Source organism: Salvelinus fontinalis, chromosome 35 (genome assembly GCF_029448725.1).
Source record: "Salvelinus fontinalis isolate EN_2023a chromosome 35, ASM2944872v1, whole genome shotgun sequence".
NCBI lineage: Eukaryota > Metazoa > Chordata > Actinopteri > Salmoniformes > Salmonidae > Salvelinus > Salvelinus fontinalis.
Genome location: NC_074699.1, coordinates 39,909,833 through 39,933,720, shown reverse-complemented (window position 1 = coordinate 39,933,720; position 23,888 = coordinate 39,909,833). Strand labels below are relative to the sequence as shown.

The 23,888-nt window shown below is 44.6% G+C and overlaps 1 protein-coding gene across 1 annotated transcript; it reads right to left on the bottom strand.

The window, feature by feature from the left end:
* Positions 1-493: 493 nt before the first annotated feature.
* Positions 494-23,878, bottom strand: LOC129834851 (fibronectin type III and SPRY domain-containing protein 2-like). The gene is made up of 14 exons (XM_055900178.1): positions 23,523-23,878; positions 22,770-23,033; positions 22,271-22,370; positions 20,332-20,427; positions 14,888-15,121; positions 14,321-14,343; positions 12,793-12,914; positions 9,473-9,640; positions 8,588-8,722; positions 8,255-8,405; positions 7,556-7,689; positions 7,289-7,421; positions 6,729-6,905; positions 494-912 (listed from the first exon to the last, which is right to left on the bottom strand). The coding sequence occupies exons 2-14, from the start codon at positions 22,997-22,999 to the stop codon at positions 660-662; spliced, it is 1,956 nt and encodes a 651-aa protein (XP_055756153.1). The 5' UTR covers positions 23,000-23,033; positions 23,523-23,878; the 3' UTR covers positions 494-659.
* Between the last annotated feature and the right edge of the window lie 10 nt (positions 23,879-23,888).

The window sequence follows — 23,888 nt, the reverse complement described above, 5'->3', positions numbered from 1 at the left end:
GTTTCATCATGTTAGTCTGTAACAGTGTTGTGGTAGTCCAGTCCAGGGTTTCATCATGTTAGTCTGTAACAGTGTTGTGGTAGTCCAGTCCAGGGTTTCATCATGTTAGTCTGTAACAGTGTTGTGGTAGTCCAGTCCAGGGTTTCATCATGTTAGTCTAACAGTGTTGTGGTAGTCCAGTCCTGGGTTTCATCGTGTTAGTCTGTAACAGTGTTGTGGTAGTCCAGTCCAGGGTTTCATCATGTTAGTCTGTAACAGTGTTGGAGTCCAGTCCAGGGTTTCATCATGTTAGTCTGTAACAGTGTTGTGGTAGTCCAGTCCAGGGTTTCATCATGTTAGTCTCTAGCGCTACATGGCTGATTCAAATAAAGCTTGATGAGTTGGTTATTTGAATCAGCTGTGTAGTCCTTGGGTAAAAACAACTACATGTGTACCCAGGAGGCATCAGTTTAACAAACCCTGGTCTAAACCACTGAAAAAAGTGTTTTTATTCAGATATGGTTGTTAATCCACTTACACAAAAGGGTCATTAACATGTTTTTGTGCTACCATGCAGTGTTGCCCAGAGGGTTAGAATAAAAAACAACAGAAAGACGTTTCCATGGAAAATACACCTTTATATTCTGTGTGTTTTTAATGTACATCATGGTAGGCTAAGCTCAGACCAAGTGGACGTACTCTGGTGCTGCTACCCCGTTGTGGACAGTGAGTGCACCAGGGTTGTCCAGAGCGAAGCAGGGATGAACGTAGTGTAGGAAGCTACAGTAGAAGGTGTGGAGGTGTTGTTCCAGCTCTACGTTGAAGAAGGACAGGATCCCTCTCTCATAGTTCAGACTGAGACCGATCCTCACAGGGTTCACCGTTATCCGGATGTCTGGGCTCCAGCCGCTGTGGAGGAACTCATACTTGTGTCTGGAGAGGGGGAGACAGAGGGGAGGAAGGGGGAGACAGAATAGAGGGAAGGACGGGGGAGACAGAATAGAGGGGAGGGGAGGAAGGGGGAGACAGAATGGAGGAGGAAAGGGAGATAAAATGGAGGGGAGGAAGGGGGAGACGAGACAGAATGGAGGGGAGGAAGGGGGAGACGAGACAGAATGGAGCGGAGGGGAGGAGGGGGAGATAAAATGGAGGGGAGGAAGGGGGAGACGAGACAGAATGGAGGAGGAAGGGGAGATAAAATGGAGGGGAGGGGAGGAAGGGGGAGACAGAATGGAGGAGGAAAGGGAGATAAAATGGAGGGGAGGAAGGGGGAGACGAGACAGAATGGAGGGGAGGAAGGGGGAGACGAGACAGAATGGAGCGGAGGGGAGGAGGGGGAGATAAAATGGAGGGGAGGAAGGGGGAGACGAGACAGAATGGAGGAGGAAGGGGAGATAAAATGGAGGGGAGGAAGGGGGAGACGAGACAGAATGGAGGGGAGGAAGGGGGAGACGAGACAGAATGGAGGAGGAAAGGGAGATAAAATGGAGGGGAGGAAGGGGGAGACGAGACAGAATGGAGGAGGAAGGGGAGGAAGGGGAGATAAAATGGAGGGGAGGAGAGGAAAACAGAATGGAAGTAATGATGACATTTAGAAAATGATGGTTCTGTGACTTGTTACACATCATATACTTCTATATACACTCAGTGGCCAGTTTATTAGGTACACCACCACGTTCGCTCCTACAGACAGTGAGTCACATGGCCGTGGCTTGCGATATAAATCAGCCAGACACATTGTTACTGTTAGAATGGGCAAAACAAGTGACCTATGCGACTGAGCGTGGTGTGATCGTCGGTTCCCAGGCACGCCAGATCCAGTACCTCGAACAGCCTCCTAGGGTTTACCGAGAATATGGTGCAACAAACATCCAGTCAACCGTCCTGCGGGCGAAAACAACTAGTCGATGAGAGAGGTCAAAGGAGAATGACGCAAGCTAACAGGCGGGCCACAAACAGACAAATAAAGGCGCAGTACAACAGTGGTGTGCAGAACGGCATCTTGGAACACACAACTCGTTGGTCCTTGTCATGGACGGGCTTTTGCAGCAGACGACCACACTGGGTTTCACTCCCATCTGCTAAAAACGAGAAGCAGAGGCTCCAGTGGACACGTGATCACAGGACAATTGAGGAGTGGACAAACATCGCCTGGTCCGACGAATCCCGGTTCCTGTTGTGTCATGCTGATGGCAGAGTCAGGATTTGGCCGAAGCAGCAGGCTGGTGGTGTACTGGTGTGGGGAACACATTAGGTCCCTTGATACCAATTGCGCAGCGATTGAATGCCACACCCCGAATAATTCAGTCTGTTCTGGAGGCAAAGGGTCCGACCTGGTACTAGATGGGTGGTACCTAATAAACTGGCCACTGAGTGTACAGGATATAGAAGAAGAAGAATGTGACAGGAAGTCGTACTTGCGTCTGGATGGAATGGAAGAGAGGGGAGGAAGGGGGAGACTGATGTCATTAAGACCATACAATGTTATGTGACTTACACTTAACTCATTCATAACATGTAGCCTACAGATATGGTATGTCTGTGTTGTGATAATATAACATAAGTAACAATACAATCATTTTTAGCAGATGCTTTAAAGCGACATACAGTTAAAAGATTTCTGGATGGTTTTCCCGGATACAGATTAGACTAGTCCTGTACAAAACATCATTATCAATTGAGAATCTCCATTGAACATAACCTTTTAGGTCCAGGCCTAGTCATAATCTCTGTCAGGGAAATGAACCCTTAGGCTTCCTGGTCCCAACGCTATGAAACCCGACCAATAATGTCACAGTAAATTACTACATGAGACCCTTGATGCAGGAATCAAATGGTGTTGTATCTTTATCTTAAACTAGCAGTACCATGGGGAGACAGTATGTACATCCTCAAACCAACACTGTATCTTAAACTAGTAGTACCATGGGGAGACAGTATGTACATCCTCAAACCAACACTGTATCTTAAACTAGCAGTACCATGGGGAGACAGTATGTACACCCTCAACACAACACTGTATCTTAAACTAGCAGTACCATGGGGAGACAGTATGTACATCCTCAACCCAACACTGTATCTTAAACTAGCAGTACCCTGGGGAGACAGTATGTACATCCTCAACCCAACACTGTATCTTAAACTAGCAGTACCATGGGGAGACAGTATGTACATCCTCAACCCAACACTGTATCTTAAACTAACAGTACCATGGGGAGACAGTATGTACATCCTCAACACTGTATCTTAAACTAGCAGTACCATGGGGAGACAGTATGTACATCCTCAACACTGTATCTTAAACTAGCAGTACCATGGGGAGACAGTATGTACATCCTCAACACTATCTTAAACTAGCAGTACCATGGGGAGACAGTATGTACATCCTCAAACCCAACACTGTATCTTAAACTAGCAGTACCATGGGGAGACAGTATGTACATCCTCAACCCAATACTGTATCTTAAACTAACAGTACCATGGGGAGACAGTATGTACATCCTCAACCCAACACTGTATCTTAAACTAGCAGTACCATGGGGAGACAGTATGTACATCCTCAACCCAATACTGTATCTTAAACTAGCAGTACCATGGGGAGACAGTATGTACATCCTCAACACTGTATCTTAAACTAGCAGTACCATGGGGAGACAGTATGTACACCCTCAACCCAACACTGTATCTTAAACTAGCAGTACCATGGGGAGACAGTATGTACACCCTCAACCCAACACTGTATCTTAAACTAACAGTACCATGGGGAGACAGTATGTACATCCTCAACACTGTATCTTAAACTAGCAGTACCATGGGGAGACAGTATGTACACCCTCAACCCAACACTGTATCTTAAACTAACAGTACCATGGGGAGACAGTATGTACATCCTCAACCCAACACTGTATCTTAAACTAGCAGTACCATGGGGAGACAGTATGTACATCCTCAATCCAATACTGTATCTTAAACTAGCAGTACCATGGGGAGACAGTATGTACATCCTCAACACTGTATCTTAAACTAACAGTACCATGGGGAGACAGTATGTACATCCTCAACACTGTATCTTAAACTAACAGTACCATGGGGAGACAGTATGTACATCCTCAACACTGTATCTTAAACTAGCAGTACCATGGGGAGACAGTATGTACACCCTCAACCCAACACTGTATCTTAAACTAGCAGTACCATGGGGAGACAGTATGTACATCCTCAACACTGTATCTTAAACTAGCAGTACCATGGGGAGACAGTATGTACATCCTCAACACTGTATCTTAAACTAGCAGTACCATGGGGAGACAGTATGTACATCCTCAACCCAATACTGTATCTTAAACTAGCAGTACCATGGGGAGACAGTATGTACACCCTCAACCCAACACTGTATCTTAAACTAGCAGTACCATGGGGAGACAGTATGTACATCCTCAATCCAATACTGTATCTTAAACTAACAGTACCATGGGGAGACAGTATGTACATCCTCAACACTGTATCTTAAGCTAACAGTACCATGGGGAGACAGTATGTACATCCTCAACACTGTATCTTAAACTAGCAGTACCATGGGGAGACAGTATGTACATCCTCAATCCAATACTGTATCTTAAACTAACAGTACCATGGGGAGACAGTATGTACATCCTCAACACTGTATCTTAAACTAGCAGTACCATGGGGAGACAGTATGTACATCCTCAACACTGTATCTTAAACTAGCAGTACCATGGGGAGACAGTATGTACATCCTCAACACTGTATCTTAAACTAGCAGTACCATGGGGAGACAGTATGTACATCCTCAACCCAACACTGTATCTTAAACTAGCAGTACCATGGGGAGACAGTATGTACATCCTCAAACCAACACTGTATCTTAAACTAACAGTACCATGGGGAGACAGTATGTACATCCTCAACCAAACACTGTCACTGGGCCAAATAAAACCCTTTTACTGCCAAAGAGAGGATTAGCAGGGGATATGAGACGTGTGTATTGTCAGGTTCTGCGTAGGCAGTAGGTACTCTCTCTCTCGCCCTTCTCTCTCTCGCCCTTCTCTCTCCTCTCACACACTTTGAGGTGGTGGTGTTTCATGTTGAGACGTCTCAGTGAATGATCTCCTAGTAAAGAGACAGTTCCACAGTCCTGTTTAGTGCCAGGAATAGTAGAGTTGCTATGGCAACAGCAGCTATAAGGTAACGGTATTCTATGGGCTTTTTCACAGGAATAAAAACAACTTGACTTGTCACTTCTGCCTCAGAAAAGGTTTAGGAGGCGAAATGTGAGAAGAAGCGAGCCAAGCGCTTCAAGGAAGGGGAGAGATATTTTAACGACCAAAAATCTCCTTGGCTGGCCTACTTTTCAGACAGTGTGTGGTAATGATGAACCCTGTGGGAAGATAAGCATACATCTCCCTCTGGGAAGCCATGCAGTGGTAGTGGTGAGTCAGCTGAATTTAAAGCACCGCCAGGAGTCAGCCCTCTAGAACAGTGTTAAACAACTCCCAGTCTGTCCAGTAGTCAGCTGAATTTAAAACACCGCCAGGAGTCAGCCCTCTAGAACAGTGTTAAACAACTCCCAGTCTGTCCAGTAGTCAGCTGAATTTAAAACACCGCCAGGAGTCAGCCCTCTAGAACAGTGTTAAACAACTCCCAGTCTGTCCAGTAGTCAGCTGAATTTAAAACACCGCCAGGAGTCAGCCCTCTAGAACAGTGTTAAACAACTCCCAGTCTGTCCAATTAGTCAGCTGAATTTAAAACACCGCCAGGAGTCAGCCCTCTAGAACAGTGTTAAACAACTCCCAGTCTGTCCAATTAGTCAGCTGAATTTAAAACACCGCCAGGAGTCAGCCCTCTAGAACAGTGTTTACCAACTCCCAGTCTGTCCAATAGTCAGCTGAATTTAAAGCACCGCCAGGAGTCAGCCTTCTAGAACAGTGTTTACCAACTCCCAGTCTGTCCAGTAGTCAGCTGAATTTAAAGCACCTCCAGGAGTCAGCCCTCTAGAACAGTGTTAAACAACTCCCAGTCTGTCCAGTAGTCAGCTGAATTTAAAACACCGCCAGGAGTCAGCCCTCTAGAACAGTGTTTACCAACTCCCAGTCTGTCCAGTAGTCAGCTGAATATAAAGCACCTCCAGGAGTCAGCCCTCTAGAACAGTGTTAAACAACTCCCAGTCTGTCCAGGAGTCAGCTGAATTTAAAACACCGCCAGGAGTCAGCCCTCTAGAACAGTGTTAAACAACTCCCAGTCTGTCCAGTAGTCAGGTGAAAGACCCTGTTTGAGGACTTTCTGTGATTGTAGTGTGTGTTGCCTTGTTGTGATTGTAGTGTGTGTTGCCTTGCCTCCCTAATCTTACTTCATTTGCACACACTGTATATAGACTTTTCTACTGTATTATTGACTGTAAATTTGTTTATTCCATGTGTAACTCTGTGTTGTTGTTTGTGTCACACTGCTTTGCTTTATATTGGCCAGGTCGCAGTTGTAAATGAGAACTTGTTCTCAACTGGCCTACCTGGTTAAATAAGGGAGGGAGGGAGGGAGGGCAGGTTGGCTCCTCCCAGGTAAGAGTTAGTGATAGGTTAGGGGTCAGGTTAGGTGAGGGGTCAGGTTAGCGGTTAGAGGTTAGGGTTTCTCACCTGGATGGGGTGAGGACATGTCTCATGCACCAGGACGTGTTGGGTCCTCCCAGGTAAGAGTTAGTGATAGGTTAGGGGTTAGAGGTTAAGGTTTCTCACCTGGATGGGGTGAGGACATGTCTCATGCACCAGGATGTATTTGTTCCTCCCAGGTAGGAGTTTCTCTGAGTATCTTCATAGGCCACTCCAATCCTGTACTCTGTGTCCTCCTCCAGTTCCACCTCCCAGTAATGTCTGCCTCTCACAGGGATCAGGTCCCCTAACACAGCTACACACCTGGACCAAACACACACTATCAGAGGGAGGAGACACAACTACACACACACCTACACACTACACACACCTACACAGTACACACACAACACACACACCTATACAGTACACACACCTACGCATTCACAGCACACCTACACACACACACACACACACACACACCTACACAGTACACACCTACACACTACACATTCACAGCACACTACACAGGATGAGTACACACACAACACACACACCTACACATTCACAGCACACTACACAGGATGAGTACACTCACATTTTCAGATGTTTAGTTTTGAAAGCAACAGTAAATCTCCCATGTGATTAACAGATCTCTATTAGCTGAGGTGTTCAGCAGGTGTAACCCGCCTGGTTGGTCTGTCTACCTGGCGAAGGTGTTGTCGTCGAAGGTCATGGCGGAGAGCGGGAGCTCCTCGTCTCCGTAGAACATGGAGAAGCCGTCCTCAGAGATGGACAGACAGGGGTGGGCTGTGTCCTGCAGCAGGTGGAAGATGGTTCCTACACACACAGTAACAACCTCACTGTCTGGTCTTGACAACTATAAAGGTGCTATGAGACAGAATAATATTTGACACTGAACAACATTAACTAAACATACTACAGCGTCAGGACATGGAGGTCTCTCCTCTCACCTGTAGTAGAGACGGTAAAAGCCTCGCTCCTGTCACTGGGTCCTCCGATGTTGACAGCTCTGACGTAGATGAGGTACTGTCTTCCTGACTGCAGCTGGATCAGACTCTCACAGGTAGGAACAGCCACGATGGACCTGCAGGGAGAACCAATCACATTACAGACCTGCAGGGAGAACCAATCACATTATAGACCAGGAGGGAGAACCAATCACATTAATCAAATCACATTGTATTGGTCACATACACATATTTAGCAGATGTTATTGCGGGTGTTGCGAAATGCTTGTGTTCCTAGCTCCAACAGTGCAGTAATATCCAGAAATTCACAACACTACACACAAATCTAAAAGTAAAATAATGGAATTAAGAATTAAATATTAGATTGAGCAACGTCGGAGTGGCATTGACTAAAATACAGTATATACATATGAGATGAGTAAAGCAGTATGTAAACATTATTAAAGTGGCGAGTGATTCAGACCTGCAGGGAGAACCAATCACATTACAGACCTGCAGGGAGAACCAATGGGGAGTAGAACGGATGTCAACTCTTTGTCAGTTTAGTCAATTCAGGAAGTGGATTAAAATTCGCATTTTATATTGAAACTTCAGTGTGTGCGTTTATGTGTGTGAGTGTTTATGTGTGTTATGTTTACGGGCGTGTGTGGGGGTGTGAGAGTGCATGTGTGTATTTCTTACTCAGTGACCCCACTCTGTCCATCAGTGCCTGTCTCACTCAGCTCTACGGTGTAGGAGTCGACTGGGTTGGTGTTTCCTGACTCCCAGCGAATCAGAGCGGCTTCCGGACAACTGCTACACTCCCTCTGTCTGATGACTGGTGGAGATGGGACTGGAGGGGGAGGAGAAGAGGGAGATACAGGGGGATTAAAGAGGTAGAGAGGTGAGAGAGCACAGCATTAAAATAGTGCAACCCATTGTATTCAGTTGTGTCTTCCACTGACACATTCCTATTGAAAACCACTGTTAGTTAGTTTGAACGTGGTGTTCCCTGTAACAGGCCCATGGTTTTACCTGTCACGTAGACAGCCTTCTCACTGGCAGGGCTGATGCCTGTAGTATTGGTAGCTGTGACCCAGAACTCATACTGCACGTTAGGTAGCAGCTCTCCTACACTACAGTGGGTTTCCTTTACCTTCACATTAGACACTGAGGAGGAGAGACAACTCACTTCAATCATTTACAACATTACAACAATGCATTATAAAGTTTTATTAAAGCCTTATACCTGATGGTTTTAAGTAAAGTAACCATAGTCTCCCTTATAGGGGAATAGTTGATTCAATTAGATTCAATTAATCCTTTTAGAGAGATTGAACATTCCAAATAGTACACCCAAAATATTGTCTCTGTGTTGGTCCATAATGTCATGAAACATTCAACTGGAATGTCTGTCTATGTTATGTTCTGAATCTATATTCAGATTCTAGGTTCTCATTCTATGTTTTATAGGTTCTGATTCTATGTTACATGTTCTGATTCTATGTTTTACAGGTTGTGATTCTATGTTATATGTTCTGATTCTATGTTTTACTTTTTTTCTATGTTTTGATTCTACATTCTGATTCTATGTCCTGATTCTATGTTTTACAGGTTGTGACTACTATTTCCAGATTCTATATTCAGATTCTATGTCCAGATTCTATGTTCTGATTCTACATTTTGATTCTATATTCCGATTCTACATTCTGATTCTATGTCCTGATTCTATGTTCTGATTCTACATTCCGATTCTACATTCTGATTCTATGTCCTGATTCTATGTTCTGATTCTACATTCCGATTCTACATTCTGATTCTATGTCCTGATTCTATGTTCTGATTCTACATTCCGATTCTCCATTCTGATTCTCTGTCCTGATTCTAAGCTGTACTGGTTGTGGTTGTACTAGTTGCTACCATCAGGCCCCTTGGTGCTGTCTGCAGCTGGTGTGTCCTCCAGGACAGGTCTGTAGTAGAGCTCGTAGTATTCCACAGAGTCGTCTGAGAACAGGCTCCAGCACACACGCAGAGATGTCCGCGTGGCCGAGTTAGACACCTGGGGGTTGATGACCGGGGCAGATGGGGCTGAAATGACACAACAAACACATCAAGATGAAGATCAGTACCGTGATCGTGACATTACAGAGAGAGAGGAATACCTTTATGTGAATTAGTTTGTACTCCATTGATGTTTTATTTTCCTCCACAGAGATTTATTTCATGGTCTTGCCACTTTTTCTAAGTGACTGTGACAACATAATACTAAGTCTCTATTTCATTGATTTTCACACTGCGCCCCCCTCCCCCCTTCTAAATTTAAACACAAAGGACTTTATTAATTAAGACCATTTTATTACAGGATTTTTCTACATTTTGAAACTTCTCTGAAATGTGTGTCCTTCCGTGGAATCAGAGATTCTGAGAAACAAAACAAAGCTGTCGGAGGTGTGTCACCAAGTGAATCAAAGATAGACACACGTCACAGACTAGTGCATTACTAATGACACCCCATTCCCTGCAGTGCAGTACCTTGGACGAGATCTTTAAAGGCCCTGGTCAACACGATATAGGGAACAGGGCCCTGGTCAACACTATATAGGGAACAGGGCCCTGGTCAACACGATATAGGGAACAGGGCCCTGGTCAACACTATATAGGGAACAGGGCCCTGGTCAACACTATATAGGGAACAGGGCCCTGGTCAACACGATATAGGGAACAGGGCCCTGGTCAACACGATATAGGGAACAGGGCCCTGGTCAACACTATATAGGTAACAGGTCCCTGGTCAACACTATATAGGGAACAGGGCCCTGGTCAACACTATATAGGGAACAGGGCCCTGGTCAACACGCTATAGGGAACAGGGCCCTGGTCAACACTATATAGGGAACAAGGTGCCATTTGAGGCACACAACCATTATCTCTCTTCAAGACAGACTGCCGTCACAGCCATAATCTCTCTTCAAGACAGACTGACATCACAGCCATAATCTCTCTTCAAGACAGACTGACATCACAGCCATAATCTCTCTTCAAGACAGACTGACATCACAGCCATAATCTCTCTTCAAGACAGACTGACATCACAGCCATAATCTCTCTTCAAGACAGACTGACATCACAGCCATAATCTCTCTTCAAGACAGACTGACATCACAGCCATAATCTCTTTTCAGACAGACTGACGTCACAGCCATAAACTCTCTTCAAGACAGACTGACGTCACAGCCATAATCTCTTTTCAGACAGACTGACGTCACAGCCATAATCTCTTTTCACACAGACTGACGTCACAGCCATAATCTCTCTTCAAGACAGACTGATGTCACAGCCATAATCTCTTTTCAGACAGACTGATGTCACAGCCAGCCTCAACAAGCATTAGCTACAGAAGCAGTATGGAGATGGGATGTGTCCCAAATGGCACCCTATTCAGTGCACTGCTTTTGACCAATAGGCTCTGGTCCAACGTAGTGTTCTATATAGGGAATAGAAGGCCATTTGAGACACAATCATTGACTCAGTCAAACTTCAGCAGAATGAAAGCATCCCTCGAAAGTGCCTGAATCATCACTCCAGTGGCCTTATGTAATTAAATACATCAGGGAAATGAAATCACTTTTTTCATCAAAGTCATTTGTTTCTAAGCAACCAAACCCCCCTAGCTAACCTCCATGTATATAAAAGGTAGAGTTTGGAGTCTGGAAGGATTTCTCTGGGGCTCTGCTCTGTTCCAAGCTCATACTCTTAGTCTAAATCAGGGATGGGCAACTTTGATGGGGGGGGGGGGGGGGCACAAAAAATCTGAAATCTGAACTCATGGGGGGCCTGCAGTGGCTTGCGGGTCTACATATCCACATCCATACCCACACCTTGCCAGCAAAACATTTTAGCGGCCCCCCTCTTGACAACGGAGAGAACAAGTTTTTAAGAGTTAATTTCTTGTACATTTCCTACACATTTTGGCATGACGCGTAAAGAACATTTTGTCGTTTTAAAGCAAGAATGCGGCAAATCTACATATTTTGCCATGAGGGCGGGGAGAAGATTTTGCAATTTTATAACACATTTCATGCAATTCTACTCATTTTGCCATGGGGCGGAGAGAAACATTTGCAGTTTTACATCTTATTTCCTGCAATTCTAGACATTTTGGCACAGAATGGAGAGAGATGTTTGAGTCCCCTGACCAAAATACAAAAAATTATGTTTTTTATTTTAGACTTTGTAAATTGATCAGTTGCCCATCCATGGCCTAAATCTAATTGCGTTTAAAATATATATATATGTAACATTTATTTAACTAGGTAAGTCAGTTAAGAACAAATTCTTATTTACAATGACGGCCTACCCCGGCCAAACCCGGACGACACTGGGCCAATTGTGCGCCACCCTATGGGACTCCCAATCACGACCTCAAGTCTGTTTATAAAAATCACAGATGTATCAACCGAGGCCAGAAATCACGGGATGGAAATGTCTGTACATTAAATGTACTATGTTATTCTGAATAAACCGGTTTTAAGAATATAATTATGTGATCAGAGGGGGATGTAAAAAACGAAAATAAAAATGTTTTGACGAATGTATGAATGGATGGATGGCAGTGGAGGCTGCTGAGGGGAGGACGGCTCATAATAACGTCTGGAACGGAGAGAATGGAATCAAACATATGGAAACCATGTGTTGATGTATTTGATACCATTCCACTGATTCCGATCCAGTCATTACCACGAGCACATCCTCCCTGATTAAGATGCCACCAACCTCCTGTGGTGAATGGATGGATGAGTGTATGGATGGATGGGTGGGTGGGTGGAAGGAAGGAAGGATGAATGGATGGATGAGTGTATGGATGGATGGGTGGGTGGGTGGAAGGAAGGAAGGATGAATGGATGGGTGGGTGTATGGAAGGATGAATGGATGGGTGGGTGTATGGAAGGATGAATGGATGTGTGGGTATATGGAAGGATGAATGGATGAGTGGGTGTATGGAAGGATGAATGGATGTGTGGGTATATGGAAGGATGAATGGATGGGTGTATGGAAGGATGGCTTGATTGATTGATGTGCGGGTGGGTGTATGGAAGGAGGGGTTGATTGATGGGTAGGTAGGTGGGTGTATGGAAGGAGGGGTTGATTGATGGGTAGGTAGGTGGGTGTATGGAAGGATGGGTTGATTGATGTGTAGGTAGGTGGGTGTATGGAAGGAGGGGTTGATTGATTGATCAGACCTGGTACGATGTTGATGGAGTCCATCATGGTCTTGACGTCTGACAGGTCAGCGAGGGGAATGTCAAACTCCAGAGAGGTCACCAGCGTCAGGTCAGGCTTCTCCTTTGCAAACTCCTCAATTCTGATTCGGCAAACAAAACATCAATCAGCAAAAACCTTGATTCTGAATGGACAAAACGCACCCAAGTCAGCAAACCCCTTGATTGTGATTGGACAAACAAAACACCTGTCAGCAAACTTCTCAATTCTGATTGGACAAACAGACCTGTATTCAGTGGGGTGAAACGTTCAGAACGTTGCATATAGAAAAGGAATGAATAGAGCTGACAAGATGCCCAATTCTACACAACGAAAAATCATACCTGTTCTACAAAATTGATTTCTATCCGAAAACGTTTTGTAACGTCGCAACCTTCTGAACATAGCCCACCTAAAACGACACTGAAATGAACATGGGATGTAGCGTCATGCGTCGGCATGCTATTCAAAACACAAGCTATGTCAACAAACCCTCTTCAACATCAAACACATTCATTATACTGCTTAGGTTCAAATTAGTTGAATTAGTTGGCTAATTAGGATCGGAAGCTATTTTGGTTTCAGAATGAGCGTTGATGACATCAAACATAACCTGATATAATATGCTAATGAAACAGTCCTAATCAGGTTGTTCCACGGTTCACAGCAAATCACATGATTACACTGTTATTAACCAGACTCACTAACATGCAGTTGTAAACAAACACTTATAATAGTTTCGTTATAGCCCGGTCCCAGATCTCTTTGTGCCTTGCCAACTCCTATGGTCATGGTCAAGCAACAAGATAACACAAATAGATCAAGCATGTTGGCAAGAGAACAAACAGATCTGGAACCAGGATAAAATGGGTCTGGAACCAGGATAAAATGGATCTGGAACCAAGATAAAATGGATCTGGGACCAGGATAAAATGAGTCTGGGACCAGGATAAAATGGTTCTGGGACCAGGATAAAATGGTTCTGGGACCAGGATAAAATGGATCTGGGACCAGGATAAAATGGATCTGGGACCAGGATAAAATGGATCTGGAACCAGGATAAAATGGATCTGGAACCAGGATAAAATGGATCTGGAACCAGGATAAAATGGATCTGGGACCAGGATCAAATGGATCTGGAACCAGGATAAAATGGATCTGTAACCAGAATTAAATGGATCTGGAACCAGCATCAAATGGATCTGGAACCAGGATAAAATGGATCTGGAACCAGAATAAAATGGATCTGGAACCAGGATAAAATGGATCAGGAAAAATAATTAAATGGATCTGGAACCAGAATTAAATGGATCTGGAACCAGAATTAAATGGATCTGGAACCAGGATAAAATGGATCTGGAACCAGGATAAAATGGATCTGGAGCCAGGCTAGTTCGGTTATACTCTCAGGCTAGCAATGTTAGTTTCCTTACAGTATAATATAGTATAGCATAGTATAGTTCTGTTGTAGTCTCAGGCAGCAGTGTTAATCTCCTTGAAGTACTTTACCTCTTCATGGTGGGCATAACAGCCTGTCAAGGAAAAGTTCACAACATCAAAAGTCAACCAGTGGCCATTAACATTTTAAGGTTCATAAAACCTTTAACTGGCAGATTAAAACATCACAAAGACCACAGAATATACACTCGGTGGCCAGTTTATTAGGTACACCACCCCGTTCACGAAAATGGTTCGCTCCTACAGACAGTGAGTCAAGTGGCCAGGGCTTGCTATATAAAGCAGGCAGACAGGCATTGAGGCATTCAGTTACTGTTCGATTGAACGTTAGGATGGGCTAAACGAGTGACCTAAGCAAATTTTAACATGGTATGATCGTCATTGCCAGGCGCGCCGGTTCCTGTATCTCAGAAACCCCTGTCCTCCTGGGCTTTTCACTCACGACAGTGTCTAGGGTTTACCCAGAATGGTGTGACAAACAAAAAACATAACTCATAGCAAAACAAAGTTATCATAAACTTTTCAATGTTTCAAAGTTATTTCAAGTTATAAAGCTATATGAGCAATTCAATGATTTAATCTTGAATAAGTCATTGTGACGACCCACTCTCAACAGACCTGTAGAAAGAGTCGTTTGTCCTCGGTGCGGTACAGTTCCTGGGCGGTCTCAATCAGGTCCTTGGATGCGTCCAGGGTGTGTCCGCAGCCCAGCAGCTGAGTGTACAAGGCCTCCAACTTCCTCTTCTTCTCCTCCGCCAGCGTAGCGGCTCGATCCTCGTGACGATGGGACAACGTCTGTAGGACATCGTTGCAGTGCTGCTCCAGGTGTTGCTCCTGACGACCAAAATTCTCCTGAAAGATATGAAACGTTTCATTAAGCGAGGGTCAGGGGCTCCCAAACGGGGTTGAAAACCCGTGGATGTGTCTTTGTTATGTGTGTACTGTGGTTGTCGTGTCAGTGATAGTGGTTGCTGTGTCAGTAGTAGTGGTTGTCGTGTCAGTGATAGTGGTTGCTGTGTCAGTAATAGTGGTTGTTTTGTCAGTAGTAGCGGTTGTTTTGTCAGTAATGGTGGTTGTTTTGTCAGTAGTAGCGGTTGTTTTGTCAGTAATGGTGGTTGTTGTGATAGTGGTTGTTGTGTCAGTAGTAGTGGTTGTTGTGTCAGTAATAGTGGTCGTTGTGTCAATAATAGTGGTTGTTGTGTCAGTAATGGTGGTTGTTGTGTCAGTAATAGTGGTTGTTGTGTCAGTAATAGTGGTTGTTGTGTCAGTAATAGTGGTTGTTGTGTCAGTAGTAGTGGTTGTTGTGTCAGTAATAGTGGTTGTTGTGTCAGTAATAGTGGTTGCTGTGTCAGTAGTAGTGGTTGTTGTGTCAGTAATAGTGGTTGTTGTGTCAGTAATAGTGGTTGTTGTGTCAGTAATAGTGGTTGCTGTGTCAGTAGTAGTGGTTGTTGTGTCAGTAATAGTGGTTGCTGTGTCAGTAATAGTGGTTGTTGTGTCAGTAGTAGTGGTTTTTGGGTCAGTAGTAGTGGTTGTTGTGTCAGTAATAGTGGTTGTTGTGTCAGTAATAGTGGTTGTTGGGTCAGTAATAGTGGTTGTTGTGTCAGTAATAGTGGTTGTTGTGTCAGTAATAGTGGTTGTTGTGTCAGTAGTAGTGGTTGTTGGGTCAGTAGTAGTGGTTGTTGGGTCAGTAGTAGTGGTTGTTGGGTCAGTAATAGTGGTTGTTGTAGTAGTGGTTGTTGTGTCAGTAATGGTGGTTGTTGTGTCAGTAATAGTGGTTGCTGTGTCAGTAGTAGTGGTTGTTGTGTCAGTAATAGTGGTTGTTGTGTCAGTAATAGTGGTTGTTGTGTCAGTAATAGTGGTTGTTGTGTCAGTAATAGTGGTTGCTGTGTCAGTAGTAGTGGTTGTTGTGTCAGTAATAGTGGTTGCTGTGTCAGTAATAGTGGTTGTTGCGTCAGTAATAGTGGTTGTTGTGTCAGTAATAGTGGTTGTTGTGTCAGTAATAGTGGTTGCTGTGTCAGTAATAGTGGTTGTTGCGTCAGTAATAGTGGTTGTTGTGTCAGTAATAGTGGTTGTTGTGTCAGTAATAGTGGTTGTTGTGTCAGTAATAGTGGTTGTTGTGTCAGTAATAGTGGTTGTTGTGTCAGTGGTAGTGGTTGTTGTGTCAGTAATAGTGGTTGTTGTGTCAGTAATAGTGGTTGTTGTGTCAGTAATAGTGGTAGCTGTGTCAGTAATAGTGGTTGCTGTGTCGGTAATAGTGGTTGTTGTGTCAGTAATATTGGTTGATGTTGTGTCAGTTATAGTGGTTGCTGTGTCAGTAGTAGTGGTTGTTGTGTCAGTAATAGTGGTTGTTGTCAGTAGTAGTGGTTGTTGTGTCAGTTATAGTGGTTGTTGTCAGTAGTAGTGGTTGTTGTGTCAGTAATAGTACTGGTTGTTGTGTCAGTTATAGTGGTTGTTGTGTCAGTAGTAGTGGTTGTTGTGTCAGTTATAGTGGTTGTTGTGTCAGTAGTAGTGGTTGTTGTATAAGTTATAGTGGTTGTTGTGTCAGTAATAGTGGTTGTTGTAGTAGTGGTTGTTGGGTCAGTAATAGAGGTTGTTGTGTCAGTAATAGTGGTTGTTGTGTCAGTAATAGTGGTTGTTGTGTCAGTAATAGTGGTTGTTGTGTCAGTAATAGTGGTTGTTGGGTCAGTAATAGTGGTTGCTGTGTCAGTAATAGTGGTTGCTGTGATAGTGGTTGTTGTGTCAGTAATAGTGGTTGCTGTGTCAGTAATAGTGGTTGCTGTGATAGTGGTTGTTGTGTCAGTAGTAGTGGTTGTTGTGTCAGTAATAGTGGTTGTTGTGTCAGTAATAGTGGTTGTTGTGTCAGTAATAGTGGTTGTTGTAATAGTGGTTGTTGTGGTTGTTGTGTCAGTAGTAGTGGTTGTTGTGTCAGTAGTAGTGGTTGTTGTGTCAGTAATAGTGGTTGTTGTGTCAGTAATAGTGGTTGTTGTGTCAGTAATAGTGGTTGTTGTGTCAGTAATAGTGGTTGTTGTGTCAGTAATAGTGGTTGTTGTGTCAGTAATAGTGGTTGCTGTGTCAGTAATAGTGGTTGTTGTGTCAGTAGTAGTGGTTGTTGTGTCAGTAGTAGTGGTTGTTGTGTCAGTAGTGGTGGTTGTTGTGTCAGTAATAGTGGTTGTTGGGTCAGTAGTAGTGGTTGTTGTGTCAATAATAGTGGTTGTTGTGTCAGTAGTAGTGGTTGTTGTGTCAGTAGTAGTGGTTGTTGTGTCAGTAGTAGTGGTTGTTGTGTCAGTAGTAGTGGTTGTTGTGTCAGTAGTAGTGGTTGTTGTGTCAGTAATAGTGGTTGTTGTGTCAGTAATAGTGGTTGTTGTGTCAGTAATAGTGGTTGTTGTGCCAGTAATAGTGGTTGTTGTGTCAGTAGTAGTGGTTGTCGTGTCAGTAATAGTGGTTGTTGTGGTTGTTGTGTCAGTAGTAGTGGTTGTTGAGTCAGTAATAGTCGTTGTTGTGTCAGTAATAGTGGTTGCTGTGTCAGTAATAGTGGTTGTTGAGTCAGTAATAGTCGTTGTTGTGTCAGTAATAGTGGTTGTCGTGTCAGTAATAGTGGTTGTTGTGTCAGTAATAGTGGTTGTTGTGTCAGTTATAGTGGTTGTTGTGTCAGTAATAGTGGTTGCTGTGTCTAGTAGTAGTGGTTGTGTCAGTAATAGTGGTTGTTGTGTCAGTAGTAGTGGTTGTTGTGTCAGTAGCAGTGGTTGTCGTGTCAGTAGCAGTGGTTGTCGTGTCAGTAGTAGTGGTTGTTGTGTCAGTAGTAGTGGTTGTTGTGTCAGTAGTAGTGGTTGTTGTGTCAGTAATAGTGGTTTTTGGGTCAGTAGTAGTGGTTGTTGTGTCAGTAATAGTGGTTGTTGTGTCAGTAATAGTGGTTGTTGTGTCAGTAATAGTGGTTGTTGTGTCAGTAATAGTGGTTGTTGTGTCAGTAGTAGTGGTTGTTGGGTCAGTAGTAGTGGTTGTTGGGTCAGTAGTAGTGGTTGTTGTGCCAGTAATAGTGGTTGTTGTGTCAGTAGTAGTGGTTGTTGTGTCAGTAATAGTGGTTGTTGTGTCAGTAATAGTGGTTGTTGTGTCAGTAATAGTGGTTGTTGTGTCAGTAATAGTGGTTGTTGTGTCAGTAGTAGTGGTTGTTGGGTCAGTAGTAGTGGTTGTTGTGCCAGTAATAGTGGTTGTTGTGTCAGTAATAGTGGTTGTTGTGTCAGTTATAGTGGTTGTTGTGTCAGTAGTAGTGGTTGTTGTGTCAGTAATAGTGGTTGTTGTAGTAGTGGTTGTTGTGTCAGTAATGGTGGTTGTTGTGTCAGTAATAGTGGTTGTTGTCAGTAATAGTGGTTGTTGTGTCAGTAATAGTGGTTGTTGGGTCAGTAATAGTGGTTGTTGTGTCAGTAATAGTGGTTGTTGTGCCAGTAATAGTGGTTGTTGTGTCAGTAATAGTGGTTGTTGTGTCAGTAATAGTGGTTGTTGTGTCAGTAATGGTGGTTGTTGTGGTTGTTGTGTCAGTAGTAGTGGTTGTTGAGTCAGTAATAGTCGTTGTCGTGTCAATAATAGTGGTTGTTGTGTCAGTAATAGTGGTTGTTGTCAGTAATAGTGGTTGTTGTGTCAGTAATAGTGGTTGTTGGGTCAGTAATAGTGGTTGTTGTGTCAGTAATAGTGGTTGTTGTGTCAGTGATAGTGGTTGTTGTGTCAGTAGTAGTGGTTGCTGTGTCAGTAATAGTGGTTGTTGCGTCAGTAATAGTGGTTGTTGCGTCAGTAATAGTGGTTGTTGTGTCAGTGATAGTGGTTGTTGTGTCAGTAATAGTGGTTGTGTCAGTAATAGTGGTTGTTGCGTCAGTAATAGTGGTTGTTGCGTCAGTAATAGTGGTTGTTGCGTCAGTAATAGTGGTTGTTGGGTCAGTAATAGTGGTTGTTGGGTCAGTAGTAGTGGTTGTTGGGTCAGTAATAGTGGTTGTTGTAGTAGTGGTTGTTGTGTCAGTAATAGTGGTTGTTGTGTCAGTAATAGTGGTTGTTGTGTCAGTAATAGTGGTTGTGTCAGTAATAGTGGTTGCTGTGTCAGTAATAGTGGTTGTTGTGTCAGTAATAGTGGTTGTTGTCAGTAATAGTGGTTGCTGTGTCAGTAATAGTGGTTGTTGTGTCAGTAATAGTGGTTGTTGTGTCAGTAATAGTGGTTGTTGGGTCAGTAATAGTGGTTGTTGTGTCAGTAATAGTGGTTGTTGTGTCAGTAATAGTGGTTGTTGTGTCAGTAATAGTGGTTGTTGTGCCAGTAATAGTGGTTGTTGTGTCAGTAATAGTGGTTGTTGTGCCAGTAATAGTGGTTGTTGGGTCAGTAATAGTGGTTGCTGTGTCAGTAATAGTGGTTGTTGGGTCAGTAATAGTGGTTGCTGTGTCAGTAATAGTGGTTGTTGTGTCAGTAATAGTGGTTGTTGTGTCAGTAATAGTGGTTGTTGTGCCAGTAATAGTGGTTGTTGTGTCAGTAATAGTGGTTGTTGTGCCAGTAATAGTCGTTGTCGTGTCAATAATAGTGGTTGTTGTGTCAGTAATAGTGGTTTTTGGGTCAGTAGTAGTGGTTGCTGTGTCAGTAATAGTGGTTGTTGCGTCAGTAATAGTGGTTGTGTCAGTAATAGTGGTTGTTGCGTCAGTAATAGTGGTTGTGTCAGTAATAGTGGTTGTGTCAGTAATAGTGGTTGTTGTGTCAGTAATAGTGGTTGTGTCAGTAATAGTGGTTGTTGCGTCAGTAATAGTGGTTGTGTCAGTAATAGTGGTTGTGTCAGTAATAGTGGTTGTTGCGTCAGTAATAGTGGTTGTTGCGTCAGTAATAGTGGTTGTTGCGTCAGTAATAGTGGTTGTGTCAGTAATAGTGGTTGTGTCAGTAATAGTGGTTGTTGCGTCAGTAATAGTGGTTGTTGTGTCAGTAGTGGTGGTTGTTGTGTCAGTAATAGTGGTTGTTGTGTCAGTAATAGTGGTTGTTGTGTCAGTAATATTGGTTGTTGCGTCAGTAATAGTGGTTGTGTCAGTAATAGTGGTTGTTGTACCTCCACAGTGAGGAAGATCTCTTCTAGATGTCCTGCAAAGTTCTCCATCTCCACCACCTTCTCCTCCAGCTTAGTCCTGATGTTATTCACCTTGTTCTGAAGGCACAGCAGAAATGAACTCTTACAGAGGGTCAAGGGTCGCCTGAGTGCAAATCTGTTTGTGCTCTCGCCAACTTCTGTTGTGCCGTCACGCCAAACAATGCCTGTAGAAGTTGGCAGGAGAGCACACACAGACTGGCACTCAGGCTAGATTAAGGGTATATTCACATGGAATTAACACACACACACACCTTCCACTTCCTCCGACTCATCACACACCTTCCCCTACCTCCGACTCAACACACACCTTCCACTACCTCCGACTCATCACACACCTTCCCCTTCCTCCGACTCAACACACACCTTCCCCTTCCTCCGACTCATCACACACCTCCCCTACCTCCGACTCATCACACGCCCTTCCTCTGACTCATCACACACCCTCCCCTTCCTCCGACTCATCACACACCTTCCAACTCAACACACACCTTCCTCCAACTCAACACACACCTTCCCCTTCCTCTGACTCATCACACACCTTTCCCTTCCTCCGACTCATCACACACCTTCCAACTCAACACACACCTTCCTCCAACTCAACACACACCTTCCCCTTCCTCCGACTCATCACACACCCTTCCTCTGACTCATCACACACCCTCCCCTACCTCCGACTCAACACACACCCTTCCTCTGACTCATCACACACCCTCCCCTACCTCCGACTCATCACACACCCTCCCCTACCTCCGACTCAACACACACCCTTCCTCTGACTCATCACACACCCTCGCCTACCTCCGACTCAAGACACACCCTTCCTCTGACTCATCACACACCCTCCCCTACCTCCGACTCATCACACACCTTCCCCTACCTCCGACTCAACACACACCCTCCCCTACCTCCGACTCATCACACACCCTCCCCTACCTCCGACTCATCACACACCCTCCCCTACCTCCGACTCAACACACACCCTGCCCTACCTCCGACTCATCACACACCCTCCTCTACCTCCGACTCAACACACACCCTCCTCTACCTCCGACTCATCACACACCCTCCCCTACCTCCGACTCAACACACACCCTTCCTCTGACTCAACACACACACCCCACCCTTCCTCCGACTCATCACACACCTTCCCCTACCTCCGACTCAACACACACCCTCCTCTACCTCCGACTCCACACACACTTTCCCCTTCCTCCGACTCAAAACACACCCTTCCTCTGACTCATCACACACCCTCCCCTACCTCCGACTCAACACACACCCTTCCTCTGACTCATCACACACCCTCCCCTACCTCCGACTCAACACACACCCTCCCCTACCTCCGACTCAACACACACCCTCCCCTACCTCCGACTCATCACACACCCTCCCCTTCCTCCGACTCAACACACACCCTCCCCTACCTCCGACTCATCACACACCCTCCTCTACCTCCGACTCAACACACACCTTCCCCTACCTCCGACTCATCACCCACCCTCCCCTACCTCCGACTCATCACACACCCTCCCCTACCTCCGACTCATCACACACCCTCCTCTACCTCCGACTCAACACACACCCTCCTCTACCTCCGACTCAACACACACCCTCCTCTACCTCTGACTCAACACACACCCTCCCCTTTCTCCGACTCATCACACACCCTCCCCTACCTCCGACTCAACACACACCCTCCTCTACCTCTGACTCAACACACGCCCTCCCCTACCTCCGACTCATCACACACCCTCCTCTACCTCCGACTCATCACACACCCTCCTCTACCTCCGACTCAACACACACCCTCCTCTACCTCCGACTCATCACACACCCCACCCTACCTCCGACTCAACACACACCCCACCCTTCCTCCGACTCACCACACACCCTCCCCTACCTCTGACTCCTTGTGCTCAAACACGTCATCGTGTTCGTCCACAGAGCTGTCAGGTGATGGAGTTCCCTCCTCATCTGAAGACGGGACATACGCCTCAAACCTGATGATGATTGCTTTATTGTATCCGTTATTAAATGATTGATGCATGCAACATGTCATGCAAAGATTACATACATAGTGCATTAGACACCGGGGATGGGGGTAGCCTTGGTGGCAGTAGCCTTGAGGTTTGAGAGGTGGGCCAGTAACCAGAGGTTTGCCGGTTCGAACCCCTGAACCCCTGTCTGCAGGGGAAATTTTCAGGGAGTGAGCCGGAACCCGGAGGATCCTGTACACTACCTACTACTGTTGTGCCCTTGAGCAAGGCACTTTACCCCTAAGTACCCCTCGCAGCCTGTGATGTTTGTGTTGTGTATCAGGTTGGGTAACTGTGACAGCAACAAATAAAAAAATAATATCTGTGCAAATGGACCAATAAAGCAAGTTTTGTATTACGGACCTTAGAGAGTCGTTGGTATCCGTGGAGAAACGCTGGGAGGTAGAGGACAACTCTCTAGTCTCTGTTCTCTCTGACACCACTACGAAGGCCTCTTTGGTAGGGAGATCCCTGTTCACCTCCTCCTCCTTCACCTCCTCCTGGTGCTCCTCCCCACGCTCCTCGTCTCCACTCAGCACCTCCTCAGTGATGACATCCAGCCTGCTTCCTGTGAAGACCTCATACAGGTCCATGATGGGAGGAGGAGGGTGGAGGTACTGTGGTGGACTGGGCAATCAAATAAAACATGTCAGATTCATATTTTTCCACTAAGGATCAGGATCCCACTGGAAGTAAGTATTGTCAATATTTTGATGTTCTATTTACCCAACATTAACCAACCAGTCATTCACTTGTGTAAATTTGATATGCTTTATGTACCTTTAAAAATAAGTATAAATATTAAATGAGTTAACTTATGGAAGCCATGCAAAGAGTTCATTATTTGCAATCAAAACAAGTATGATTCATAGTCTTAATGTTTAGAAAAACACTTGTTCAGAAAGAACTGTACACAATGATGACAGTTAAAGGAGGGTTTGCTTCTCGAACATCCTGAACCTCTGTCAAAACATTGATCAGGCATGCTGTACACATAAACGTAACACACCATTTAAACTATGCTGGAGTTTCAGATTTATTTGCTATAACTATGACTAGATATATCAGTTATTATAGCCTAATTGTTACTAAATCAAAAACACTGGTTAAGTTTACCTTGGTGATAAATTATCCAATAACTCCCCCAGCAACGTCGATTCAGGGCGACCATTGACAGTGTTTTTGACAGGCTAACCAAGGAAGCAAATACAGTTTGTGACAAATATAGCAGGAACCCCAACTGTTATGCACACAGATCAAGTGTCAGCATGGGTATTTTGACATAGTGCCAAAATCTGCCTTTAGTCGCTTAATAGAGTGATAATATTGTATTTAATCGAATAGTATTTGAATGTGAATGTGGCCATTATTTTCTTAAAGGTGACACATTGTATCAAATAGTCAAATCTCTTGGCATAAATCCTTGATACGTTATAGCGAATCAAATTAGCTGTGGAATTCCCCCGGAGCATGTGACGGAAA

Excerpts from the sequence above, each read along its gene's own strand:
- LOC129834851 (XM_055900178.1), bottom strand. The coding sequence starts at position 22,999 with ATGGACCTGTATGAGGTCTTCACAGGAAGCAGGCTGGATGTCATCACT. Across the intron at positions 22,371-22,769 it reads GATACCAACGACTCTCTAAG|GTTTGAGGCGTATGTCCCGT; the intron begins GTCCGTAATACA and ends AATCATCATCAG. Across the intron at positions 6,906-7,288 it reads GACGACAACACCTTCGCCAG|GTGTGTAGCTGTGTTAGGGG; the intron begins GTAGACAGACCA and ends TGTTTGGTCCAG.